The 26,379-nt window shown below is 43.3% G+C and overlaps 3 protein-coding genes across 3 annotated transcripts; 1 reads left to right on the top strand and 2 right to left on the bottom strand.

The window, feature by feature from the left end:
- Window positions 1-1,142: 1,142 nt before the first annotated feature.
- Window positions 1,143-5,644, bottom strand: LOC308111290 (high-affinity choline transporter 1-like; the record flags this gene model as incomplete). The annotated part of the gene is made up of 8 exons (XM_080466152.1): window positions 1,143-1,993; window positions 2,461-2,678; window positions 2,748-2,901; window positions 3,475-3,618; window positions 3,810-3,958; window positions 4,486-4,641; window positions 5,012-5,125; window positions 5,461-5,644. 8 exons carry the CDS (start codon window positions 5,642-5,644, stop codon window positions 1,436-1,438), a joined length of 1,677 nt encoding a protein of 558 aa, XP_080322278.1. The 3' UTR covers window positions 1,143-1,435.
- Window positions 5,645-6,842: 1,198 nt separating this feature from the next.
- LOC308110709 (zinc finger protein ubi-d4-like) lies at window positions 6,843-13,032 on the top strand. The gene is made up of 11 exons (XM_080465194.1): window positions 6,843-6,900; window positions 8,418-8,578; window positions 8,696-8,803; window positions 9,001-9,200; window positions 9,657-9,749; window positions 10,071-10,155; window positions 10,670-10,804; window positions 11,383-11,514; window positions 12,230-12,342; window positions 12,452-12,533; window positions 12,816-13,032. The coding sequence occupies exons 1-11, from the start codon at window positions 6,869-6,871 to the stop codon at window positions 12,899-12,901; spliced, it is 1,227 nt and encodes a 408-aa protein (XP_080321320.1). The 5' UTR covers window positions 6,843-6,868; the 3' UTR covers window positions 12,902-13,032.
- A 2,509-nt stretch (window positions 13,033-15,541) lies between these two features.
- Window positions 15,542-25,007, bottom strand: LOC308111347 (sodium/potassium/calcium exchanger 3-like; the record flags this gene model as incomplete). Its single annotated transcript, XM_080466209.1, is given in 18 exon segments — window positions 15,542-17,143; window positions 17,227-17,292; window positions 18,576-18,688; window positions 18,856-18,970; window positions 19,048-19,214; window positions 19,549-19,834; window positions 20,611-20,658; window positions 20,660-20,781; window positions 21,059-21,195; window positions 21,402-21,455; window positions 21,543-21,568; window positions 21,712-21,786; window positions 21,879-21,982; window positions 22,488-22,572; window positions 22,931-23,005; window positions 23,091-23,167; window positions 24,610-24,702; window positions 24,899-25,007. Coding segments are annotated over 18 exon segments (1,863 nt in total). The 3' UTR covers window positions 15,542-17,032.
- Window positions 25,008-26,379: the final 1,372 nt, after the last annotated feature.

Here is a 26,379-nt window from a genome sequence, read left to right as displayed (position 1 = left end):
TTAGATTACTATGTAAAATTTCACATTATGCTGTTGCCACTTGTTGTACATGCTAGTGGAAAAATGAATGATTAAAAAAAACCCTGTCATAAATATGTGTTAATACTTCCTGCGTCAGTCTCCAGACCGTGGTTGGGAGACGCGGGAGATCAACTTCTATACTCTGGGGCCAGAGCTGTTCTCAGCTTTGGGGTTAATATAAGTCCATTTCAATAATATGTCACATATGAATGGACAGTGTGTGCTGCCATGGGACTGACTGACTGACTGGGGAGGGTGTTGTTGTCGTCGTCTGCTCTGTCAACTGTCAGTGGAAATAGTCTCTCACTGATTTGACACTTAGCATTACTTTAGCATGACTTAGCATTTTTAACAATCTTCATTTTGAACATTTATCTTACTTTTATTCCTTTAACTTGTACAATGTGTAAATTACTGCAAACACCCATTAAAAGCAACGATTTTGTATTTGGGTACATGCTTTAAAGGGAGACTGGACATTGCAATGTTTAGGATAAAATATGAATTTTAATGTTCTATATTACTGCACATCACTACAGTTGTGTAATAGGAATATATGCGTACGATAATTTTTTCTTAAAAACCTTTTTGATACCCTTGATACCCTTGCTACAGGTATTTGAGATGGGACTTTTCCCTGAACCCTGCACTGCACTGTTCGAGTCCCCTCCAATTACAACAGCTAATCTACCTATTCCTTCTCAACGCCTCTGGCCCGACGCCTTATCTTGCTCAAAGGGAAACATGCTCTCCCTCCTACTCACAACTGGCTAAAGGAGGTCCTAACCCACATTAAACTAGAAAAGATTTGATTTTCACTCACAAACTCAAGTTCTGTTTTCAATGAAACCTGGCAACCCTTTATTAAACACCTGTCTAACATCCTTCCGTTGTTTTATTAAAAAATTTTCTCTTACTTAACTATTTCTGTTTTAATTTCCCCGTCCATTTCATGTTTTTTTTATTATTATTATTATTTAGTTCCTTATTCAGTTGTGTCCTGAATTAAGTTTTCACTAAAGGGTGGGAAGGCACAACGGACAATCATGGACTTTTCTACGAATGTAGAAGAAGATTAGGCTCAATTGATACTGTCTTTATGTCTTTATTTTTTTGCTGTTCCCAACATGTATTACATTGAATGACCCTCTTAATTTTCAACCCATCCGCTTATACACATTAGTGAAAACACTAATAAAAAGATTTAAAAAAACAAAATAAAAAAAGATTTAAAAAAATCTAAAGAGCTTTGACTATGCAGGAGCACTTCTACAATATTTTGGAGCTCCAGGCATGGAGCCAGATTGGACTTTACAATTTCCTGACGAGGAAGCCCCTGGACCATCCCATTCAATAAGAGAGTCATTGTTACTTAAAGCACCACCAACAACAGTTTTGTTACCGATATAAATATTCAGTCCAGGACGCTGTTGGCCAACATCAATTCTGTTTCGTTTTGGTCATTGAGATTCTCCTCTTTCTCCGTTTTTGTTGTGGCGTTGTTCATCATCGCCTGCTCCTGTGGGGGATTGTTGCTTTTCACTTTTAATACATCCCACCTCTCAGGAAAAATTCCTTTGTTAAAGAGTAGAGAGGCCAAGTAGGAGAATAACAGAGTGGCAACGAATGTGGACAACATGCAGATAGTCCGAACTGGAGCATGCTGGACATACAGGCCGTCTTCCAGCGTGCCGCCGGGTAAGTGGAGGACAGCGGGCAGCCCCACAGAAGGTTCACCGCTCAGCAGTTTTAACAGTGATCCAACTAGCAAACCCACCGCGGAGCCGTAGCCATTGGAGATGTTAAAAAAGAGAACGCAAACCAGCTGAGGGACCATGAAGGTGTAAATAATGTCTGAGCCCAAGATCCAGAAAAACATGATGCTGCTGTGAAGGAAGGTGAGAGACGTGCCGGCCAGGCCCACCAGCAGCACCGTCACACGGATCACCCACTGCAGCTCCACATCTGACGCCTGCAAGAAGAAACAAAACAAAAACACAAACATATGGAAACTTAACATATCCTTGAAATATATAACAATAGATAACTTCTCCTGCCCGTTATTCACCAGGGAACACTGAGCCCAGACATTTCTGCTATTATTATAATACTGACATAGATTTGTAAATTTGTCTGTTTTGAGTTACAGACATGATAAACTTCTAATTAGACAAGCAAGTTCATTTTGAAGAGGCTGTTTTAAACCAAATTTTATGGCCTTGCTTTCTATAGATTTGAACTCTTCTTTAGGATTGGCTTTTTATCTTTCACAATTTCTCATATTGTTATATAGATGTGTGTATATTTACGTCACAAGGCAATTTGAGCCGCATATGAGATTGCATTCTATAAATCCCTTTTGTCATTAATCATGTTGGCTTTCCAATCAGTTAAACATTGCAGGAGGTATTTCGGGTGAAGTAAAACGTCTCCGCTCACCTTCGTTCTCAGGATGGTCTTGTAAATGTTTGACGTGAAGATAGAGGCAGCGGATAAAAGAGCGGAGTCGATTGAGGACATCACAGCCGCAGCAATAGCTCCAACACCGATGATGGAGATGTAGTTTGGAGTGAGATGCTGGAGAGCTATTGGCAGGACCAGGCCAGCTTCCTCACGCTCGAACGGAGACGGGGAGCCATACAAGGTGGCGTTCCAGTCTGATGCCAAACCATGAAAATGTCACACAAGCAAGTCGATAGTTTCACATTTGTCATCCGTTGCTGCACCTGTTGACGCTGCAACTGCTCCAATCAGGATGGAGGGAATTCCAAGGATGAGTGAGAAGGGAGCCGCGATGAAGCACGCGATCCTGGCTGTCTCTGATGACGAGGCTGACAGGGTCCGCTGGTGGAAGCTCTGATACCCAAGGTTACCAATACTCTTCAACAAACATAGAAAAGAGACAATTGACTTCAAAATGAAGTGCATTTGAATCGGTGACATACCAGTGTTGAGAAAAACTGTAAAGTAAGGCCTTACTGTACCGGCAATCCCTTTTACATGCTAATTACAGTTTGGAAATTAGACGTATTTAAAATTAGAAATGTTTTTTGTGGGCTATTGTGTACATGGGACCAGTTGTGGAGTTCCAGAGTTGCTGCGTTTGAGCTGAAAATCACACGAAACTATATGTTGGATGTGATTTGTGACAGTGATGTAGAGCTTTGACAGGTTGTCTGAGAGAAGAAATGCGTTCATCGAGTAAATGTGAAAAGAATCCCCCTGAGAAAGTTAGCCCCTGTGTTTACCTGGGGCCACATTTTAGGAAATCAATGTTGGCAGGACGGACGAATTCCTGTGCAAGCTCTTCTCTTTATGAAGTACAATTATGCTTGGCACTTGAGTACAGTCCAGCAAACCATCACTGTTGTTGTTATTTAGTGCTTTACTCTCCAGTGCACATCACTCAGGTTGTTATCAACAACACTATTATTGATTAAATGTTGCTCTTACCAATATGAGGAAGTTATCAATCCACCTCCCCAGCCTTTCCTCTCCCACAGAACCGACCCACGGGGCCTGGTAGGTGAAGTTGAAGGCTGTTTTGGTGATGTCAGCTGAATGGGGGTTCATCAAGACGAAGGGGACACAGAACCACTGCAGGAACATACAAGGAACGTGACGCTTTTTAAAAAAAAAAAAACATTAGCCAGATGGCTGATTTCACTTGATGAACAACACTAACAAAACAAGATTATTGCTGGAAATATCCTTGATCACTCGATTACTTCTCTCTCAAACCCTGAGGGATTTATTATAATGCAGCTTTATCAAGATGAGAAGCTCACCAAACTGAAGAACATGAGAGTTAGCTGGATGATGTCGGTGTAGGCAACAGAGTAGAGGCCTCCCATTAGTGTGTAGATGATGGCGACTGCAGCAGAAATCCAAATGCAGAGAGTATAGGACATATCCAGGATCACACTGATTGTAGCGCCTACAAAAGCAACACGATCATAAACATCGTGTCTCACAGTCAGTACATTCCAGGTCACTACGTGTACTCAGGTTGGATTGTCACTAGTGGTTGTCACTAGATACTCAGAATGCTGACTACCGAGTGCTCATCAGCTACTTTATTAGGTGAACATGTATAATCTAATGTGATCGAGGACGAGGACAAGCTTTCTAAAAACTCTGACTTAAAGGGAAAGATCATTTTCACCTGCGTTTATAAAAGATGTTTTATTTTTCGTACGTGTTCCATTCCTGAGGCTGAGCAGGGCTGTTCCACGAACAGCTCCATCAAAAACTGTGTTTTAATCTCGTACATGAACAAAAAATTATCAACTCTGTTGTGGCAGAGTTTACAACATGGCTGTTTCATCGAAACACATTTAATTGTACAATTGTATTTTTTTTTTTTTTTTTTTTCAGAAATGGAATTCGTTGGCAAATTTCCCAAAGAAAAGCAAAAAAAAAAAAAAAAAACCTTTAGAGAAAAGGTGCGTAGGTGTCACTCACCTAAGCTAATGAGACTTCCTGTGACCCAGATGATGTCAGATATAAGCAGAGCGACAGACAGAACGGCACTGATCAGGGTTCCATACTTGATCTGGAACGGGTCCATCACTGTCACATATTGTTTGTCTCGCATTGGCTTGGCAAAGAAAAGTCCACCTTAAGATATGTTTGACACAATTAGACAGAATGGGAGTACATGTACATGGGAGTATTACTGCATGCACATGTACCTTACATTTAATTAACAGTTAAAAAACTTAAAACACAGAAAAAACGGAGTGATTGTTATGCAAATTAGCTACGATATTTTCTGTTAGTTATACAACCAAAGACTATAACACTTGTTTGAACTGGCTGCAATTCATCCTGATTCCATAACTTAAGATGAACATTTAAATCCTTGTCTTGAAATTTCAGTTTTCTCCTGTTTGACCTTGTTTGTAGTTCCCTTGTGACATACGTTTCACATCATTCTGTGCAAAACCTGCTCTGTCCGTGTATGTGTTGACTTGTCAATCTGGCCTACCAATAATGAGGGATACAAATACTGTAACCGGCATGACTGCCCACGTCAGTCCCATGGTCGGAGTGTATACGGCTTCGGCCAGGCCCACAATGAAGCCCCCTCCAACAAATGTAGCTGCAGCAGGAAGCACCACACACACACACACACACACACACACACACACACAATGTAGGTAAAACACACGTCTAAATCTTCACTTGCGCGTTTGGAATGCCCGATTTTCTGCTATTTTGCACATTCTAAGATATTTGTGGAAGCTGTGAGCTGTAGACAAAAAACATATAGAGTCCCCCAACTGGTGTGACACTTATGGTTTTGCACCCACGGTTATTTTATCATGTTATCTTGCCTAGAATATGTCAAAGTAACGAAGTGTAAAAAGAGTGAGAGGAGTACATGCATGCAATGTAGCTGCCGTTCTCAGGTTGGAGCAGGGCTGCTGCGCTCACCTGTCATCGTGAAGACGCCCACCGCCAGGCTGATCCCCCGGTTCCCCAACAGGGTGACCTCTGTCCGGTCCATCTGCCCATCTTCCTGCACCCGCTTAGACTTCCTCGACGCCCACAACCCGGTGCCCAGCACCATCAGGTAGAAGACTATCATCATCACCAGTCCCGGGACGTTCAGGCTCATCGTGTCGGTTCCAGAGTGACTGACTGTTAAATTGACCTTTGTCTCCGCTCCTTTCCACCTTGATTACTGTTGTTAATGTTGACAAGCCGTTGCTGCTGACTGTACTCCAAATTAATGATTTTCTCAAATGTACCACCAGCTTTGACTATAGAGGAAAGATGTTGCCAATAGATATGATGCACCCCATGAATTAGTTAGTAAGAACTGAATTGTGTCTCTTGTAGTAACTTGTTCAATGTAAAGGTTGAAAGCTTTTTTTCTGCAGAATTTCCTCATAAATAAAACCCTCAAGGAGACAGAAGACACAGTAATCAGACTGAGAGCGATTTGAAAAAGTTTTAGGCCATTTTATTACATTATTCTTGCAAGAAGAGAGGCTGTCACAGTACAACCTTTACATGATTCTCCAGGAGTTTGTTTAATCTATGAAGTCAGGCAGCGCCTTCTTAAAGGCTGAATTGTTTTGAGAAAGAGCCACGTGCTTCCTGCACTTTAGATTCAAGGTTACTAAAAGTAGCATACAGATTCCAAAAGTCCTGCGACAGCTCATCCTTGAAACTCAGACTGCAAAATTACACATCATTCTTTATGAGACCAAACAAGATTTCTCTAACGCTTTTAAACTCAGCCAATTTGGCATCTCAGAGCTTTGTCTGAGTAGGAAAATAGCCTATAAAATAAAAATACATTATTGAAAAATTGCCTTTCTCTTAAAGTATTATGTGTGAATTTTGCAGTCTGTGTTCCAAGGCATCCTGTGGTAACACTTTTAAGCTTCATCGCCTGGACTGCAAAATTCACACATAATACTTTAAGAGAAAGCCAATTTCTTCATCATCTTAAAAACAATTCTTGTTTATTTCAGCTTATAAACGGCTGGTCTGTTGAAGATTGTTTTAGGCAAACTCCCCGAACGATCCTGCTAAGGCTGTACTGTGACAATGGTCTCTTCTTGCAAGAATAAACCATTGAGATTGTCTTAGACTTTTCAAGTGAGCCACACTTTGGATTGGAAACAAATCTAAGCTTTTCACATTTTGTTAAGTACACCGAAACGTTATTAAAGTTTTGCTGCTTGACCCAAATTAATGTCATTTTGCCTCGTGCCATTGGCCAGTTACACTGCACGTGCATTTTGATCCCTCTCACCGCACGGGGGCGCGCACGGTCACTGACGTGTGTGCGCGTGCGCACTGGCTCTTCGCACAACCGCAATAAGCAAACATGGCGGCGGCCGTCGACAGTGTTGTGAAAGTGTAAGTTTACCTTTATTTATCGTCAGAGTTAAGGGACCGACTACACGGGGTCGTGCGCTCAATCGACGTGTTTTCGCGTCGGCACGAAGCGCGAGCGACTGCGCGCGCCGCGTCCCGGGTTTCCGAATTGCCTACAATAATTGTCCCAAGAGAATAACGTTATCCAATGAGCTACGGCTAGCTCGTTAGCTGTGGGCAAATATTAAGAGAACTAAAAAGCCGTCGTGGAGATGAATTTAGCCTCGGTTTCTGCCCGAGTCCGCGCCCCGGGCTCTGCCTGTGCAGTGGCTTCACGCTCGGCATCGTTATTCCGCATGCAGTCGGAGGAAAGAGTTAATAGTCCAGCGAGCTGACAGGTTGGCGGGCGCTTTGTTGTGACGGAAGACTCGCTAACAATCAACCTTTTGTTCCGACTGTCCTCCGTCGTCTCTGTTAATACCGACTGCTTCTGAAGCCGCGACGCCTTTATCCTGCGAACACATCGCATGTGGCGAAGTTAAAACAAGCCCAGAGCGACAGTCGCGTCTGACGATGCGACAAATGGTTTTGAGTGAAGCTCAGGATGAATACTGTAACCGTGAGGAAGGAAGGCACATCCATTACTCGTGTTAGATACGTCGAAGATGGCCGTCTTGGTAGTTGTCATAACGTCCTTCTCTCACACCATTCAGGGCTCGCGCGTTACATTCACGGTGCAGCGTATAAGTAAATAATAGGTAATTCATGAGAGCTATTCACTCATATTCACCTACGCTTTTGTGGCTAACTTATCTTAAAAGGGCTCACAGCGTTGAGGGTCCACCAACATCTATTGATTCCGGGCTTTTGCAGTTTATTTTACCCACCCCTTTATCTTATTTTGCGTCAGTATTTTTGATTGTAGTTTTTTTCTCCCATTCGGTTCGTTGGATTTTTTTTATTTAGTCTGATTGGATGCTCGTTTTGCACTCCACTGATCACAGTCGATAGTTGACTTACCTCGGGCATCTTTTAAGATCAGTTTACAATCTTGAGTCACGACTGAAACAAATGCATCGCTTCACTCCAATAATTTCCCCTGATTTCATTCATTCATTTATTTATTTGTGCTCAATTTTCGGACTCTGTTCCTTTTGTTAATGTTGCTGTGCAAATATAAATAATTTGGGAAAAGTGGTTATGGCAAATATAGACGGTCACCGGTTTGTTACGCGTCAGGATATTATTAATGGAAATAATAAATTATTTAGGCAGTTGAAATTGGCTTGACATTTTGTATTTTCTCTTCTTATCAAAATATATATAGTTTGTTAGAAAAACAACCAAATGGGCATCACAGCTTATTTTATAAATCACCAACTATTGTCGAACCAGATGAATGCTTTCTGTATGAATCACATATAGTTCTTTAGTGTTGATCATTTTATTTAATTAACTTTTATTACTCATTGTAATTATTCCACATAAATAATCACCCTGTCTGTCTTGATCTGTGCCGTTTGACCTGTTAGTGTATAACTATAACGTCCACATTTCAGGCTGGGAGAGCAGTATTACAGAGATGCCATTGAGCAGTGTCACAGTTACAACGCTCGTCTGTGCGCGGAGCGCAGCATCCTCATGCCTTTCCTGGACTCCCAGACCGGTGTGGCCCAGTCCAACTGCTACATCTGGATGGAGAAGAGGCACCGCAGTGCGGGTATACAATTCACTGTGAAATCTTCATTTGTAGCTTGATGACATCAAAGATTAAGTTTTATAATCCTATTGACAAATGCTGATGTTTGTGGGTTTTATTTCTTTTGTATCACATTAGGTGTAGCTCCTGGACAGCTCTACACCTACCCTGCTCGCCGCTGGAGAAAGAAACGGCGTTCCCATCCCCCTGAGGATCCCCGCTTGGCTTTCCCTACTCTGAAAGCAGGTGAGAAGTTTGTTGAACAAACAGTTCTACACAAACAGATCTAGTCAAACCATACTCTTGCATTTTATCAGATTTGTGTAATAATTGTTAAAATTGAAGTATGAGGAAGTGGTTGTGTGTGTCAATGAATTCTTTGTTATTTTTGAGTCTGTTTTCTTGCCATGCTGACGCTCACGTTGCTGTTTTTCCCGGTTCAGCGGCTGATTTGGAGCTGGGTTTGAAGCGAGATGCTCTGGGGGCGGTGGATGGCAGCAGTTTGGAGGCCCTGCTGAAAGGAGAGCCCCTTGACAGGAGGAGCGGCGTGTCGGACCTCCGCGGCTCTGAGGACGACGCGGCCACTGTGGAGCCTCCTGCTACATCGGCCGCCACTCACACGTCCTCTGGGCGTATCCGTAAGGTCAGACTTAGGAGCTGGCCGAACGGTAATGCTGTCTGTCAGAAGCAGCACCCATGAAGTGTAATAATGCTGAAAGGGCAAATCCCACATGGCTCTGGCAACAGACGGTTTAGATCAGATCTCTCATGAGTGTTGACAGTAGAGCCGAGAATAATCTGACATCTTTTTTCTAACTATCTTGAGTCACCACTGAAACATATGCAAGTAAATCATTTGCATTTGTTGACTATATATACTAATTCTTCCAAGTATCAATACAGCTACTAAATAAACAGTCACAGGGAAATTTATATGGCAAATCTTTGCAATCTAAAAGAATCCAGTTCTACAAGTTTACTCTAATTTCTAGATTTTCAGAGTAGATATTAATTCCTTCTAGCTCAACACAACTTTATAGTCTAAATAAAGGGTTGATGCATTTCGTACAGTTTACTGATCCAGACCTTTTCTCTTCAGAGAGTCCTAGACCACGACGACTACTTGGACGACCTGGACGATGAAGACTTTGAGGATGAGACACCCAAGAGGCGAGGGAAAAGCAAGTCCAAGGTAAGTGTCTTTGTTTTACAGTCTTACAGGATGCCAATCGATGAAATGGGGGATGGAGTTTGACTTCAGCCCTGGTGGCTGCTTGTGTGAATTCATTTACAAGAAGTTGTCAACCTCAAGAACCAGGAGGTTGGGTAATACTGTGATGCTGCTACAGTCCCTGGTAGAATCTTCCCAAATACTAACAGACAAATGTGTGCACTGCAGGACGACTCACCTGAAGGCATTGAGTTGTAAAATATTCCCAGTGTAATATCTTCATGGCCGACAGACATTTAAACTTGAGTTTCATTTGTACTGACTAGTTCGATGTTTTTTAAGGGCCGAAGCGACAAAAACGGTAAAAAGAAAACGGAGGCTGCCGCTGCAGCGCTGGAGGAGCGGGATAAACCGTACGCCTGCGACAGTGAGTAGAAGCTTCGCTTGTAGCGTCTCTGTGTGTCTGATGCATGTGAGCAAGACGGGCTTTGGCTTTTTCTCCCTGAAAGACAAAAGGACGAGGCCATACTGCCGTGCATGGCGTTGATCTGAGAGACCCCACCTGGAACTAATATTTGATGATTTCAATTGAAATATTTTTCCTTCTGGATTCGTTGTTTTTTTTTTTTTTTTTTTTTTTTTTTTTTTTTTCCTCCTCCTGTTCGTTGGTTTTGGGTTTTTTCCGCTGAGATGCTGCTCCGTGTGCGCTATGTAACTTCCTGTTGGCCCCATTGTGCAAACGCTGGCCTCTGCTGAATGACTCTGCTACCAGCGTGTCCGTCGATTTATTAATCAAGCGAAAACAAAATGATTTTTTTGGCGGGGGCGATAAACGGTGCAATTCCACCTGCGGTTCCGCTTTGGGCCTTTTTTGTGGACGTTTGTCTCAAGCAGCCGCCATCACTATAACACTTTTGTATGACCGTATTTGTGTGTATCAGTCTGTGGGAAGCGCTACAAGAACCGTCCCGGCCTGAGCTACCACTATACACACTCTCACCTGGCCGAGGAGGAGGGCGAGGACCGCGAGGAGATCGAGGCACCACCCACTCCTCGCCAGCCTGAGGAGCAGAAGAGTGAGTCACTCTCTAGTGCTGGGAAAGAGACGGGGAGAGAGAGGGGAGGAAAGAGTGTTTGCATGCTGTGTAGCATGTGTGTGATTGTTCGAGTAAAGTTTTTCTCTCTCATTCTCCCCCTCCCCCCACTCTTATCTTTTTTCTTCTTTTTTTCTTCTTTTTTTTGGATTTTCATGATTTTGAATCTCAACTTTGGGATTAGTGTCCATAAGTATGACTGAAACATGCTACACAGTCGGGACACCTGACTTTTTTTTTTTTTTAAATTCTTTTCAAGCATATCATCCGTCTTTTTTTCTCTTTTTTTTTTTCCCTGCAACATATTCATCGCATCGATGTTGATTTTCTGTTTGCACGCGTCACCGTGTTAGCAAATACATACAAAGTGTGTTTTGCCAGTTCTCACTCATTCATCAGCACATCAGACAGTTTAAAAAACAAACAAACAGATGTGTCACAGAGGTTTGGGCACAGCGTGTGAATCTGGTGGAGGAAATATGAACAAGTTCTTCTTTCACATTTGAATTGAGTCTTACAAACACACACTGAATACTTTCTTCCCTCATTTATCCACTCAGCAACTAAGAAGGGTCCCAACGGTCTGGCTCTGCCAAACGATTACTGCGACTTCTGTCTGGGAGACTCCACCTTGAACCAGAAGACCGGCCAGTCAGAGGAGCTGGTTTCCTGCTCAGACTGTGGACGCTCAGGTACAAACCGCTTCCTCTGCAGCACACGTAGTTATGGGTTAAGGGTATTTCTTTATTCAAGAGCTGAATGTGATATGATGCGATTTTATTTATTTTTTTCCAATACCAATGAAATGAATTTGAATGGGATCAAAATGCAAAATATATATATATATATATATATATATATATATATATATATATATACAGGAAATTACAAAACTCAAGATGTAAAGTCCAACGAAACTGTCATAAGCGCTACATGGAAATAGTCCCGTCAGATCAGAAGCAATTTATGTGAAAGTTTTTTTATTTATATATATATATATATAATCAGAAAGAAAATCTCAACAGGAGCTGATTGAAGCATGAATGAACAAATTTAAATACAAGTATGTCTGAAAGATGTCCACAGTTTAATAAATACGGAAACGTCTCAAGTCCACAGCTCAATGGTCCGTCTGGCAGATTTATAGTCTGACTTTAGCTGCTTTGCTTTTATACAAATTGATGTTGAATATTACTTTTGGCAGGAAGATTAACCCTTTATCATCATGTGACGTTTCCGCCGTAATAGTAACTGCGTCCTTTCATGTAGTAATCATCTCTGATTTACAATGTGTGATTTAATTTGAAGAAACGTTCCCTGCGTCTGTCTTCACTGCAGCACCTTGTTGTCGTCCAGCGGCGGTTTGCATCATCCAGATGTTTCTCTTTCTCTCTCTCTGTCCTGCAGGCCACCCGACGTGCCTGCAGTTCACCCCGGTGATGATGGCTGCGGTGAAGACGTACCGCTGGCAGTGCATCGAGTGCAAGTGCTGCAACGTCTGCGGCACCTCCGAGAATGACGTGAGCCTCCTTGTGAAAGTCCAGTCTCATATATCAAGCTGAAGGAGCTGCTACGAAAACAGAAAGTCAAATCAAAACATTAATTAGAGCGCATGACGTGTGTTCGCAGGACCAGCTGCTGTTCTGTGATGACTGTGACCGAGGCTACCACATGTATTGTCTAACCCCCCCCATGACTGAACCGCCTGAAGGTAAGATAACGCGACAGAGGAGGATCATCACATGCCGGCGCTCCGCCGATATCACTGGTTCAAAGCGGCTTTCAGCCGGGTGATAGGATCTGTTACACAGTGCTCTTATCAGTGTTCCACAGCAGTGTGTCCAGATTTAGATTTGCAGAGCCACCGCTGTGGATGTTTCAATGTTTAAACGCCAAAAAGATGATTATAACAGTGTGAAACTCTGCAGAGTTTAACAACAAGGGAGGTGTGATGTTGATTGACGGCAGTTTTAATGGGTTTTCTGCCTTCCAGGGAGCTGGAGCTGCCACCTGTGCCTGGCTCTGCTCAAGGACAAAGCCTCCATATACCAGCAGAACCAGAGCTCCACCCCTGAGTGACATCACATTCGACACCCCCCCCCCCCCCCCCCCACCCCCCACCCCCCCCACCCCCTCACAACACGATGACACCCAGCACCCCCACCCCCAATCGAAGCGTCCTCTCAGCGCAGAGATGTAGCTGAGCCAGATGACCGATCAGCTTCAGAAGAGTTTCCTATCAACAGCATCAACTGGGGGGGTTCAGAACCCCGGACCACACAGCGTGGGGGTCGACCCGACACAACCAACCTGCCTGAAAGGACCCCAACACACACACACACACACACACACACACACACACACACACACACACACACACACACACACACACACACACACACACACACACACACACACACACACACACACACACAGCACACTGTGTGTAAATACGGTATGCACACACACACACACACACACACACACCCAGCTACATCCAGTGGCAGAGCTCATGCGGTAACCATAGTAACGTCTATCTCCACGCGAGCTCCCTGGAAGAAAAGAAAGAAAAAAAAAACAACGGATTAGCATTGAAGCTAACTAGCTGCACCCTTTCACACTCACAGCGCGGACTGTCGAGACAAACAGTTTTTCTTCTGCCAAATTCTCTATTTTTACTCCCCGAGAGTGATGACAGGAAGACGTCACCACATATACGGTCAAGAAATATTATTATTACAATTATTGATATTATTATTGTTATTGTTCTGGTTACTAGTGGGCTTTCGTAGTGGCATTTTGTCTGTGTATGTATGTCTGATCCATTGGAGTGTTTATCCTTTGAAGAGGACGGGTCAGTGCCAAGATCCACCATCATGTGAAATACACACGACACCAACAGGACCGTCTTCAGTCCGACACACGTGACATAATACCTGTATTTTTATTTTTATTTCTAAACCATTTTTTCCTCATTGATTATGTTGCTCCACAGTCAGTTCATCCAAACACTACAAAACTGAGCAGATCATACTAAACACTTTAGTGTGATGTCATCTTTTTGTTTCACCATCAACGTGTTGTGAAGACAAGCTTGGTTTTTATTGTCATTGCTCTCTTTTTTTATTTTATTTTATTTTTTTCCAGAAAATGACCATATCACATATTAGGTCACTATAAGTCCGAGGCGCGAAACGCGACCACCGGGACACGGCGTTTTAGATGAGTTTGGCAGTGGCATCACCCTTTCACGCGTCATGTGAAACCACTGCAATTTAACCGATGACACACCGTCATTAACAAACTGTAGCTGCTTTCATCATTCGTCACACTGAGGTGGATTTGCATGCGGATTGCACCTGTATGAATGCACACACTCGCATCACAAGTGTTATTTCTGTTATTGTATTTTTTTTTATTATTTTTTTTTTTTACACATTTTGTATTACCTGATATTCCATTGGTATTGGGAGTATTTTCTAGTAGAATTTTGTAAAGTCTATGGTATAGCAGACACTTCAATATATAGCTCCTGATGCATTCTATGTACTGTATTGACCTTTTCTATTTTTGTTATGACTGTGACATGTTTGAATTTATTTGATTTTTTTTCTCTGATATGTCAGACCTCCATTATGAGTATTTGTAAGATGATGTACTTTGTTGTACTATTTTTATTTTTACATTCTTTTGGTATTGATGCTGATTTAGCCCAACAATAAAAAAAATAAAATTAAAAAAAAAAATCACTTTGAATTAACTGTCAACTGTTGTTTTTGCAGATATTCAATTGCAGAATGGAGTATATATATATCCATATATATATATATATATATGGATAAGCTGTGTTCTGTGATTTCCCAGAAGTCTAAAGGTTATGATTTCAACATTTTATTTGCTGTATTAGTATTTTCAGCACCTGGATAGCTCCTTTAACCCTCCAGCGCCGTCCCTGCTGCTGCAATGCTTCAGAGGAAAACCTCTCGGCTTCAACACTTAAAATAGGACAATACTATGTCGGATCTGTTACACAACGTTCACATGTTAACTACTTCCTGCTGCAGAGTCGCTCATAGATATCCATCTTCTATACTTCCTCACCTGGTAACTAACAGTTCCCAGCTTGGTCAACGCAGCGACGGCTCTTTGGATCCTGGAAACACATGCTCACGTTCAAACCCGCAGGCAATTTGAGGTTTCTGGACCGTGGGAAGAAACTGAAGTGGTTGGGAAAACCCCACATATTGTATGGCTTCACATCAAAACTCAGAACCATGGACATTTTCGCTTTCCGGCAAGCGTAAACAAAACTCTACTGCGAAACCACTGTAGTGCTGAATCATTTGGATTTGTTCATCAGCAAATTGAATTTCACTTTCTCATTTAGCCTGATTTTTTTTTCTTTCCCATGACAGGAAAAAACATGCAAACTCATCACATTCTCATTGTGAACCACTACAGCACATATTCGAGTCGTAATGGAGAGTGGTTTCCTAAATGAACATTAGGACTGCGTTTACAGACTGGTAAGAAACAAACGTCTTCGATTTTTTCCAAGTTGGTAGATTCTTGACACAAGTTATTGTAATAACACATCATTTTACGGAAGCGGGAAAGGCCCTTCGATATAGGACGACGTCTTCCATGAACTGGGCCACAGTGCAAATTAATTAAATTGAAATTGAGTAAGTCATGCACAGGGAAAAAAAAACAACTCCTCACAGAACAAAGCATTTTATTTCACTCACGGACTCTCTCTCCACAACACACATTCAACAACAACTTGTAGCATATAATCACCTTTGCTTCAGCACAAAAACATGAGACCCCTGCACTGAGAAGCCTTTAAGGAAGGAGGAAAGGGGGCGGGGCCTATCTTCTATACAAGGCCAAGACAACGGTGGCTTAGTGCAATTATCTGGAGCGCGATGGTGAGCCATGCTTGTTTACTGCTGAAGACACAGAGGTGGGATGAAAACCCGGACATGAAAGACGTGCACAAAAACCGAGAAACGACTATATAAACTCGCACATAGAATCATCCGGTGTTTGAGGTTACTTGTGGCAGTTGTAAAGTGATAAGTAAACGGACACACTTCAGGGTTTCACATACAATAATCATCTCTTTAGAATACAAATTCAATACTGTAGAAATCTGTTGGCAAAGACAGTGCATCATTTCTGGTCTGCTCTGGAGGTGCGTAGGTACAAAACTATGTAAAATACTCATTTATCGAAGGTAAACAATGTCGCTTTCAGGCAGCTGGTGTCATGGTAACACTGCTCCAGCACGTGAAATGAAAAGAGAACGCACCTCTCCGTACATTTGATTAATGGCAACAGTGAAGGTGGAACACAAGTTTGGCCTTGTGTGTGTGTGTGTGTGTGTGCGTGTGTGTGTGTGTGTGTGGGTGTGTCTGTCTGTCCTCTTGTGGTGGTGGTCAATTCGTACCCCATTAATTTCATACCTTTATACATAAATAGTAATTTCATACCTGAATTCCCCGGAGTTACTTAGGTTCAGGTAAACGTGTTGGGAGGGAGCGAAGCATGTGGGAAAAGTGAAGCTGCAAGGAGTGGAGGAAGTAAAATTGGAGAGTTAAGGTATTTTAAAAATGCAAAGGACAAGAAGGGGCGTGCAGGCAGGACGAAGGGGGATGGAGGTGAGTGACAGGCCTGAAGGACAGCAGCAGGAATGAGGGGAAAGCTTTACTAGACGGTACTGAGACTTGTTATGATGTGTGGTATAGAGACGGTGACACTGCGCTGATGTGGAGGTGGAGGTGGAGTGGAGCTACGTTTGGGCACGTGGATACACTGGAGAGAGGATGTTGGAAATGGAGCTGCCAGACAAGAAAAGAGGAAGACTTCAGAGAAGATCCATGGATGTAGTGGAGGAGGAGGATAGAGTGAGATGGATTGAGAGGATTTGCTGAGCAGCCCAAGACAAAGCAGGGTTAAGGGTTGAATACCAAAAAGACTCCACCTTTATTGAAACATGTTGCTAAAATACTCATATTAGAATCAGTCAAAAGTAATAAATAACAGTTATTACTGATTACAAAAAGAGGCAAATACATCAAGAACAGTAAATGAATTTTAAAAAAAGGAAAAAGGAAAAGGAGGGTGATGGTTCAGGTAGGAAAGTACCAACATCAAAAGTTTGGAATGACTCCACCGAGCAGGTACGAATTGACCTTTATTCACCCTTTAGAGCCTCTCGAAGCCGACGGAGCAGAGGAGAAAGACAGCGTACAGCAGCAGGAGACAAAGTCCAAGCCTGCGGTCCAACCTCCAGTGGTTCAGGTGGACACACAGGACCTGAGGGGGAAACACAGTCCGTCCTTACCGCAGCCCAATGTGGAAGAAAAGACGAGAGGCAGAGTTTGTGCAGATTTACTCACAGTGAGAGTGACTGAGGCCAACAGCAGAATCACTGAGTACACCAGACCTTTACTGTTGATCGTCACCTGCAAAATAAACATCAACGTGCTGCGTTCAACCCTTAAAAACTGGACTGCAGCTGGTATTTTGTGTATTTGTGACAGTTTTTTCATATCAGTGGGTCATTCCTGGTGTCTGCCTGTCATGGATCTGGAGCCACAAGTGGTTCTTTAGTCCCTCTGTAGTGGACGGCAAACAATCTTTCAAAGAGGGACACTAAAAAAACAAACTATTATACAGGTGCGGCACGACTAAAATGAGTAAAATATCATAAAAAGCTAAAACTGTAAAGATGGCTTAAAATACTTTAAAAAAAACCATTTGGTGTAAAATAGCTAAAATGGATATACTGTTAAAAAGTGTAAATAAATATACATATATTTTTAATCTATCTAAAATCTAATCTAATCTACGGTTTTAGTACAATGTGGAAAATTACATTATTTACAAGTTAATAAGATGAGTTACTTTTTTGGGGGGAATGTTGAATTTTTCAGCTTGAAAAAAAATGGTGAAAAGTGGGCAAAACTGCTCTTAAACTCATAAAACAAGTCCAGCTAAAGTCAAGGTAACATTGCAGAAATAAAGTTTGCTGCAAAAAGCATTTAAACATTACTGATCAAACTCCAACTAAAAACTACTGTTTGTTTTTCTCTTTCAGTTTTACTACCTCACTCTCTTCTGGAATATAGTGCTTTGTTGTTGTTTTTTTATTTTTATTCACAGTCATTATATACTGGAAGCAGCTCAATAGGACCTTATTTTTCTTTCTCATTTTAAACACAAAACATTAGAAAAGCACCAATTACAGATCAGTGATTCGAAGCGTGGGCTGCGGCCACCTAGTGGCCGGGCGCGGGTATCGCAGGCAAGTGGTAAAGGTCATTTACAATAAGTATATAAATAGTTTTCATTATTCACCTTTGTAATTTAGTTAGGTATTTTTACAAAAAAATATTACATCAAAGAATATCATATTCTGATGATTCTGGGTCTCTAATCCCATTCACTAAATGGGGTTTTCACAGGGAAATACAGAGTTTTTGTATTATTTTGAAAGAAACCTTTTATGCTTGGGGTAAATAATGTGAAATTGCAGTATAAAGTGTTTTCTACTCGGCGGTGAACCGTTTTAAACACTGCATGTGTTTCTGAACTGTATGTGGACGAGACATGGAGGACATTTAAAAAGAAGAGATGGCGTGTAACTAAGACCGTCATGAGACCAAAAGTAGGAGCACGACAGGAGTTGAAATAACCACGCACACAGCACGTGTAAAGCGTGAGGTTAGAGAGGAGCGGGCGTTACCACTGATCCATAGCTGACGATGAGAGTCCTCAGCGCCCAGGGGAAGCCCAGGCCCAGCAGCACATCGAAGATGTTACTGCCGATAGAGTTTGACACGGCCATGTCGCCCATCCCTGTGCAGATTTATACACATAAGACCACAAATTATCAACAAAGGAGAGCATGAGGATGAAGAATGCTGTATGACATGGCATCTGTTTGCATGAGGATCACATTATCCACGCACACGTCATTCTAATCTGATCATAAAGCAAAGCGCGCCAATCGAGATTAAACCCACCTTGCCGTGCGACTATGAGGCTGGCCATGCAATCGGGAACGCTCGTGCCGGCCGCCAGGAAAGTAATGCCCATGATCACCTCGGGGATTCCAAGTGTGTAGCTGATGATGGTCACCTTAACACAGACGAAGAGGTCACTAACGTGTCTGGATTCCCCACGTCCATCGCTGCTGCGTCCCTCCCGTCACGCACCATCCAGACCATGAGGTAGGAGAAGAGGGCAATCCACAGCGTGGAGGACAGGAAGGTGAGCAGGTACCAGCGCTCCCAGCGTGGCAGGCTGCAGTCGGGAATGGTGCAGTAAAGCAGGACGCTCACAGGCCAGGAGAGCAGCCACTTGAGGCGCATGCACCAGCCGTCTGACAGAAACACACGCGCATGGACACAAACGCATCATTACAGATTCATCTAAACTTCCAAATTATTGGTGTGATTAAAATGAACTTTTGCTATTGAAAAAGTTGGTAAAGAGGGGAAGTGGAAACCAAAGTGCTTTTTAAGGTTTTTCTTGGATCACAGCTTATCGTTTTGTTGTATGGTTGTGTGTTTTCAATTGCAATGTAACTTTATGGAATTGTTCTTGATGTATGTAAAAATATTTAGTATTTAACTTTATTCATAAGAATTATACTCCACGTCTTTATCATCAGCCCCATCATGAAATAATCAAATTCTGCTCTTCACATTTTTTACCTGGTATGTAAAAAGGTTTGAAAGGAGAGTTCTCCTCTTCTTCTTCCTCCTGCTCCTCCTCTTCCTCTTCGTCTTTAGGCTGACCTCCTCCTCCTCCTCCTCCTCCTTCTCCACCTGCATCTCCCCCCACTTCTTTTCCCGTCTCCCTCTCTCCCGCTGGCGGCTGCCTGTCTCCGTCAGCCGCTGTGCCGTTCTCCCTCCCCCAGGTCGCCGTGGCACCCAAACCTTCCTCCCCTGTGGCTTCCCCCTCCTCTGGGCTGACCCGAGACCGAATCAGTCTCTGCCTCTGTGGACAAAGTTGGAGAGGAGACTTTAAAAAAAAAAAAAAAAAAAAAAAAAACACACAAGGAAACAAGAGGATATGAGAAATACAGCAGCAGGCGTTATGGAAATGAATTCATCCAAGCGAATGTTAGAAGATGAGAAGAGGAAGAAGAGGTGATCGGGCAGCCGGGCAGGTCCTTCACATTCAGCACAGGGAGTTTGAGAAATGTTGATCGGAGGAATGAGTGAGAAGAGAGACAGCGATGGCAGGTGTGCTTTAATTCAGCACTGGAAATGGCAAGCACACATGCCGGGGAGCCGGGGGGGGGGGGGGGGGGGGGGGGGGAGCAGATCTGGAGATTGAATTTGTGACTCCTTTTGCTTCTGGGATATTATTATGAATTAGACAACTCTCTCTCTCTCTCTCTCTCTCTCTCTGTGTGTGTGTATCATTCACCAAGCTGCATTATAAAGGAGGGGGGTGACTCTGTATAGACTAGAAGAAACTAAGTCAGGCTTTTGACAACTTCATTGCTTTAGTTTGAGCCCAAATTGTCTTATAAATATCAATAATGGCCTCGTCGTCCTGATATTGCTAAAGTGGCAACTTGTTGAACTCCTTTAATATTCGACTGACCGGCAGATTTTCCGGCTCTAATGTTGTCACATCAGCAAGAACCATTTCTCCATTATTTCTGTATGTCTGTGTGAGTGGTGACGGCTTGGAAAAAAGTTCCCCCCCTCCACCCGGGGGGAACTGGAGGTTCGGCGTGAAGGCTGCGGGCAGGTGCAGTGTACCTCGTTGATGATCATGGGTCCTGCCATGCGCAGGCGGGTGTAGGGGGGGGAAATGCGGGGAGATGAGAAGGCGGAGGCTTGCCTCTGAGAAGGTGAGCTGGTGGGGGTGCAGGTTCAGTAGCTCATCCACCATCACCACCCCTGAGTCCTGACCGGCCAACACGCTCGAGTCTGTGATTGGAGCGAAGACATGGAGGACAATTGAAGTTTGAAGGGGAAAGAGTAAAACATGGAGAAACCAAAAAAGGAGAAATGAGGAAAGAAGAACTGGTCCATCAATGTGGTCTAGTTCTATTTCAGCCTGTGAGACTCCACTGGGGACAGAAATGGAACCGACCGGAAGCCTAAACTGTGTCAGGAGGCCTGTTGAACACGACTGAGAGTCTGTGGGAATCTTGGGAGGTTTTCCGATGTGCACATGCACACCTACAAACACGATTTGTTGCACCTGGCTTCAACGGCACCATGTCGTTGTCACAGTCTGCGGCGTTTCCCACGGCGGTCGTCCGTCGCAGAGTGCTGAGACACGGCTGACCTGCCCGGCTGCAGTGTCTCTCCACCAGGCAGCACAGAGACCTGTTGAACCTACACACACACACACACACACACACACACACACACACACACACACACACACACACACACACACACACACACACACACGCACACACACGCACACACAAACACACACGAGTGTCTCTAATGATAAAAGATTGTGCAGCGGTTTAATCAAAGCGAAATCTCCATATATGAGACAAGGAAATAAAAAAAAAGAAAAAGGGAAAACTCACTTCATGATGAGTATATAGATTCCATACATAGAGATCAGGATGATCGTTTCCCACCTGAAACAAACACACATCATTTATCCCAGCGTCAGCTCGCAGAGCCTCACAAACTGTCGACAAAATAAGTTTTTTCATCCGTCTTACCACATGACTCTTTCATCATAGATCACCTGAAAATAGAAAAAACAAGCATGAGATACTTCATGATGATTCTGTTGAAGTCCTACTGGTTGATCATACAGGATGGGATGTTCTTAGTAATCCAAAAAGGGAAACAGTTTAAAACAGTATTTTAACTAGAGAGATTCCGTACCAGAATAAGCACTATTATTGACAGTATGTAGAAGACAGCATCACGAAACAGAGGCCACCAGCTCAGAGAGACGGGCTGCAGGGAGAGGACGCAATTCAGTGCAATTCAGTAAAATCCGTATTTCAGGATTTGGAAGAGGCCTCGTCTGCTTACAAGGGTACACATACCTGCCCGGCAAAGATCCCACAGATACCAATGATGACCAGGATGTTAAAGACAGCCGAGCCCACGATGGTTCCCACGCCAACGTCTCCCTTTGTGATAAACACACCTGAAAGCAGAAGAGGAAAAGCAAGAGTCAATGAACACGAGAAAAGAGTTTCAAAAGTTATGGATGTTTCCGTGTATTTGTAAGTGGCACAAAGTCATTTTTATTTTCTACTGTTGGTTCATACTCTCAAGATCTGGGCTGCTGTGCTTTATAGTATGTGACTGGTTAGATGGCCCAGAATCGATCTAATACTTTTTGACCCTTTTTATCTTCTTCTTGAGAATAAAACACAGAAGTCCCGGACCAGGAAGTATTGGAAGCAAAGTTTTCACAGTCGAGACACACAGTTGAGAGAAAGTGGTCCACAGTAATGAGTGGAAGCAGTTCAGTCGTCAGCAAACAAAATAAAACATGCTCTGCTCGACTTGTTTTTTTTTTTTTTTCTTTTCTCGCCTACTCGATACTTGACGGTTGAAACTGCCTGCGTACTCTTAACTTCTCAACATCATGTGCATGTGATTGCGGGTAATTGTAGCAGGAATCAGAGGGCTGAGCCATTACCGACCAATCAAAGAGGTGAAGAGCTCGGGGGCGGAGCTCCCAGCAGCCATGAAGGTTGCCCCGGCAACGTCCTGACTGAGCTGCAGATTCTGGAGGAGAGGAGAGGAAACTTTTTCTATTGGAAATGAACCGATCCTATAATAATAGTCTGTCTATCAAGAGCTTGTTACAGCAAAAGACACCCATCGTATCAAAATATATATATATTAAAAATACATGACTTAGCCATAATAATAATAATAATCGAGTGGGTAATTGTTATACCAATACGAGTAAAGTGCTGTGGGTGAATATCCTTTATTATTGTAAATCATAAAAAAGGTTGGTGTGCACAGAAAATATACATCAACTAAACAAAGGGAGAAGAAACACATAATTCCTCTAATTAGTTAACATGGTAAACCTGAAGTCTTAACATTATACATTATGTTTGCATCCAGCTCATACCTCTGACACTTTCTCCAGTGACGGCACAAAGTAAACATCACACACGATGGCCAGGGCATGAAACATGTAGATGGCCTGCGGAGTGCAGGAGAGGCGCCTGTGAGTCTAACAGAATGTTTTCAGTGTGGTTTTCTGGCTTTAAGACGGCGCCGGTACTCACACAGAGGACATGCAGGAGCACCGCTCCGTGTCTCCTCTGATCGATAGTGAAGATGTCTTCAGGAAACTCACTGACGGCTGTGGAGGAGAGGCACAAAGCTCAACCCAGCGACGTTGAGAATTACATTCAGGCACGTAAAAGTAATGAATGGACATGGCGATGCTCAGGCTGGGCTCAGGTTGAAACCGAACATAGGGATTAACCTTTGACCTCACAGAAAAAAACATCCTGATAATAGATTTTGAGCTGAAAACTAAAAATTATTTCATATTTGATTTTTCTCTGAGAGTCAACACAATATCTTTGTATTTAAGTCAGGCTGAAACTATCTACAGCAATATTATGACGACTGTCTTTCCCCCTGAACGTGCAGTCAATGGCATGTGTGAAATCTGCAAGCGAGCGAATCTGACTTTGTATTCCCCATCAAAGCAGCGCCACAGTCTTGTGACTGAGGCACCAGTTTTCAATTCGTTTAATGAGATACTTTATCCCAACCTAATATTCAATTAATTATTTTTCATTTCTCTCAAAATCTAAAAGGAATAAAGTCGAGAGGCATCACAATCAGTCGCATGCCATTCGTGAAGGATTGTTGTCCAGCACTGCCTCGCACAAAGGGAAATAAGGACCACAATTCACTGCACAGATTTAAAAAAACATTTTTTTAAAGGCTGTCTTGTGTAAAGCAGCCTCGCCGAATCACTTTCACAAATGTCCAGCAATGATGAACGTTGCAAAGATCAAACTGTGACCAAACTGGTCAAGACGCTGCATAGAAGCCACATTGTGCCGCTCCAGACAAACACAAATCACGTGTCGTGATGAAGATACGGATGTGGGATGACAGTCTGACAACCTTCCAGATGGCTCAGTTAAGACACCAAGATCAAAAATCATATTGTTGTAATTGATGCTCTTGAAAACCACAACACGGTCATTTTCTCAGGCTTTTAAATTTGATAAAAATTGTGTTTCTCGGTATTGTAGAGGGATTTTCTGTTTGCAAGTGTAATCTCTTTAATTTGCCTCCCAAAAAATCTATTCATCTCAGCATCAAACCATAAGTTACCGTCACTCTTTCTTTGCCCGTGTTTCTACCAACAGAATTGATCCCAGCACAGGCAGAAGTAACGCGAGCTGCCGATGAGAGGCGACTCATCAGCAGGTCATTACGGCAGGCCAGGCACTTTGAACAGCTCCAGAGGCACACCACATCCAACAACAAATTCAGCGTTCAGTTTCCTAGCAACTGGGTCCCTCAAAGGCCCGACTGTGTGCAAACATCATCAAGATGTGCAGGCTGAAGGAAGGAGCATGAGGTGGACCAGAGAGGAGAGCAACAGAGGAGGGATGGCAACACTTTCACACCGTTTCTATGCACAAAAACAAAAATAAAACACACACTCACACACACATGCAGATAGTTGTGACCCAAAGTACAGTTACATTAAATGTTTACACAGGTCTGTAGTCTGACTTGTGCATGTGCGTGTGTCACATGTTTGGAAAATCTCACCAGATGTGGAAATACTGTCACTCTCATTGTCTTCTTTCAGATGGATGTGCTCTCTCTTTGATAAGGAGATGTCCACAGATGAGACATGGGAGCCTAGAAAAGACCAGACATTAGAGGAACATGCTGACACTTACTATTTACCTATACTACAGCATGGCCACTAACTTTACTATACTGTATTTGGTAAATATACAAATTAATGTTGATCAAAAACAATGGGCTATACACGCCACAAATAACACAGCTAAGAAGTGATGAGGGTGCAGTCGTTCTTTCAGACTGGAGGTACCTGCAGCATCATTGAAGTGAAAGATCCAGGCGGCTGCGAGCAGACCGACTCCACAGACACAGAACCGCGGGAGGAGCTGCGTCTTCCCCGGTCTCCTCGGAGGCTTCATCCCGCCGGCCGCCGCCTCTCCCCGGCTGCACTGCTCAGAACATGCGGCCTCCTCCTCCGTCTCTCCTCCTCCTCCTCCTCCTGCCTAACGATCCCCTTGTCTTCGGGCCGGATCGAGCCGTCCAGCTGCGGTTCTCCTCCGAGTTATCGCTCAGCTGCTCCCGGAGGAGGAGGCTCCATCCGCGGGGGGAGAGAGGAGCGAGGCTCGGCCTGCCACCAGCATCTCAGCTCAGCCTCCAACAACTTGTCCGCGAAACACTAACAAGCGGATCAAAATTAAAAAATAAATATATATATATATATATATATTCCTGTATTCAGAGCAAAGCTCGTGTCTGGAATAGACGCGGGGGTTTAGTGACGGTCTCCTCCGGGAGGAGGCGTCGTTCCCAGCCGGAGCGGCGGAGGGTGGGGCGGCGGCGCGGAGAGGCGTGGAGGAGGCGGCATGCCTTCAAGAGGAATCTCAGTCACATGTGTGGAGAGACGACTGGAGAGTTTCTCTGGGAAAACAGTATCTGCACATTTTCGATTCAACCTGGAGGGTTTTTATTGTTAGAATTTACTCTGTGAGATTTGCTTGTAAACATTCGATGTTAATTTCCTGTGTTACCCTACTGAGTTGTTGTGTTGATTTGTTTGTGGTTTTCTTTATTCATGTCTTCACTTTCAGACATTGTGCACAAAAGCTAGAGTAAACTCTGATGTTGAATCCTGGTTAAAAATACAATGCACATCTGGAAAACCCCTAACACTAAACAGGATTAAAAAAAAACCCCATATTTTCTTTTTCACAATCAACACAATGACGGTCAATAAAACAAAATGTTTTTTATTTGTGGTTTTCAGCTTCGAACAGAACATTAAACGTGATCACGTCTGAACAAATGAAAGATCAGATGGGAGGTAAGGTGCCATACTGAATGTTCCAGTAGGGCTGTACAATCAGGTACCATCTGCTCCACAGGGTGTTGAGGAGAGACACGTTTTCCGAGACAATAAAAGTGAGGGTGACGAGGACACACAGGAGCAGGAGCAGCTTTGCACTCAGGATGGTTGGCTCAGAGGAGTCCGCGCCTCTTCGACTACACGGGAACCAGTTAGAGAGACGAAAACAGGAAATGGTAAAGCCACATGCTGCTGGATACAAACATGACTGCTGAATAAAACTGAAGAGGATTTCTCAGACATGAAAATAAAGTACCTTTCAGTGTGAAGGTCTGTAGTGGGAACATGAGCCATCGGCTGCTTCTCGGGCTCAGTTTCCTCCTGCAGGCAAAACAACCAGAAGGTTTTCAGATCTCCAGTCGCACGTGTTTTACATGTGAAGACAGCTGTGGAGTCAGAATCTACACTTGTTTACCTGCTTATCAGGT

This window comes from Lipophrys pholis (assembly GCF_963383615.2).
Source record: "Lipophrys pholis genome assembly, chromosome: 6".
In the NCBI taxonomy this organism is placed as follows: Eukaryota; Metazoa; Chordata; class Actinopteri; order Blenniiformes; family Blenniidae; genus Lipophrys; species Lipophrys pholis.
This window is presented reverse-complemented; position numbering and strand designations above follow the sequence as displayed.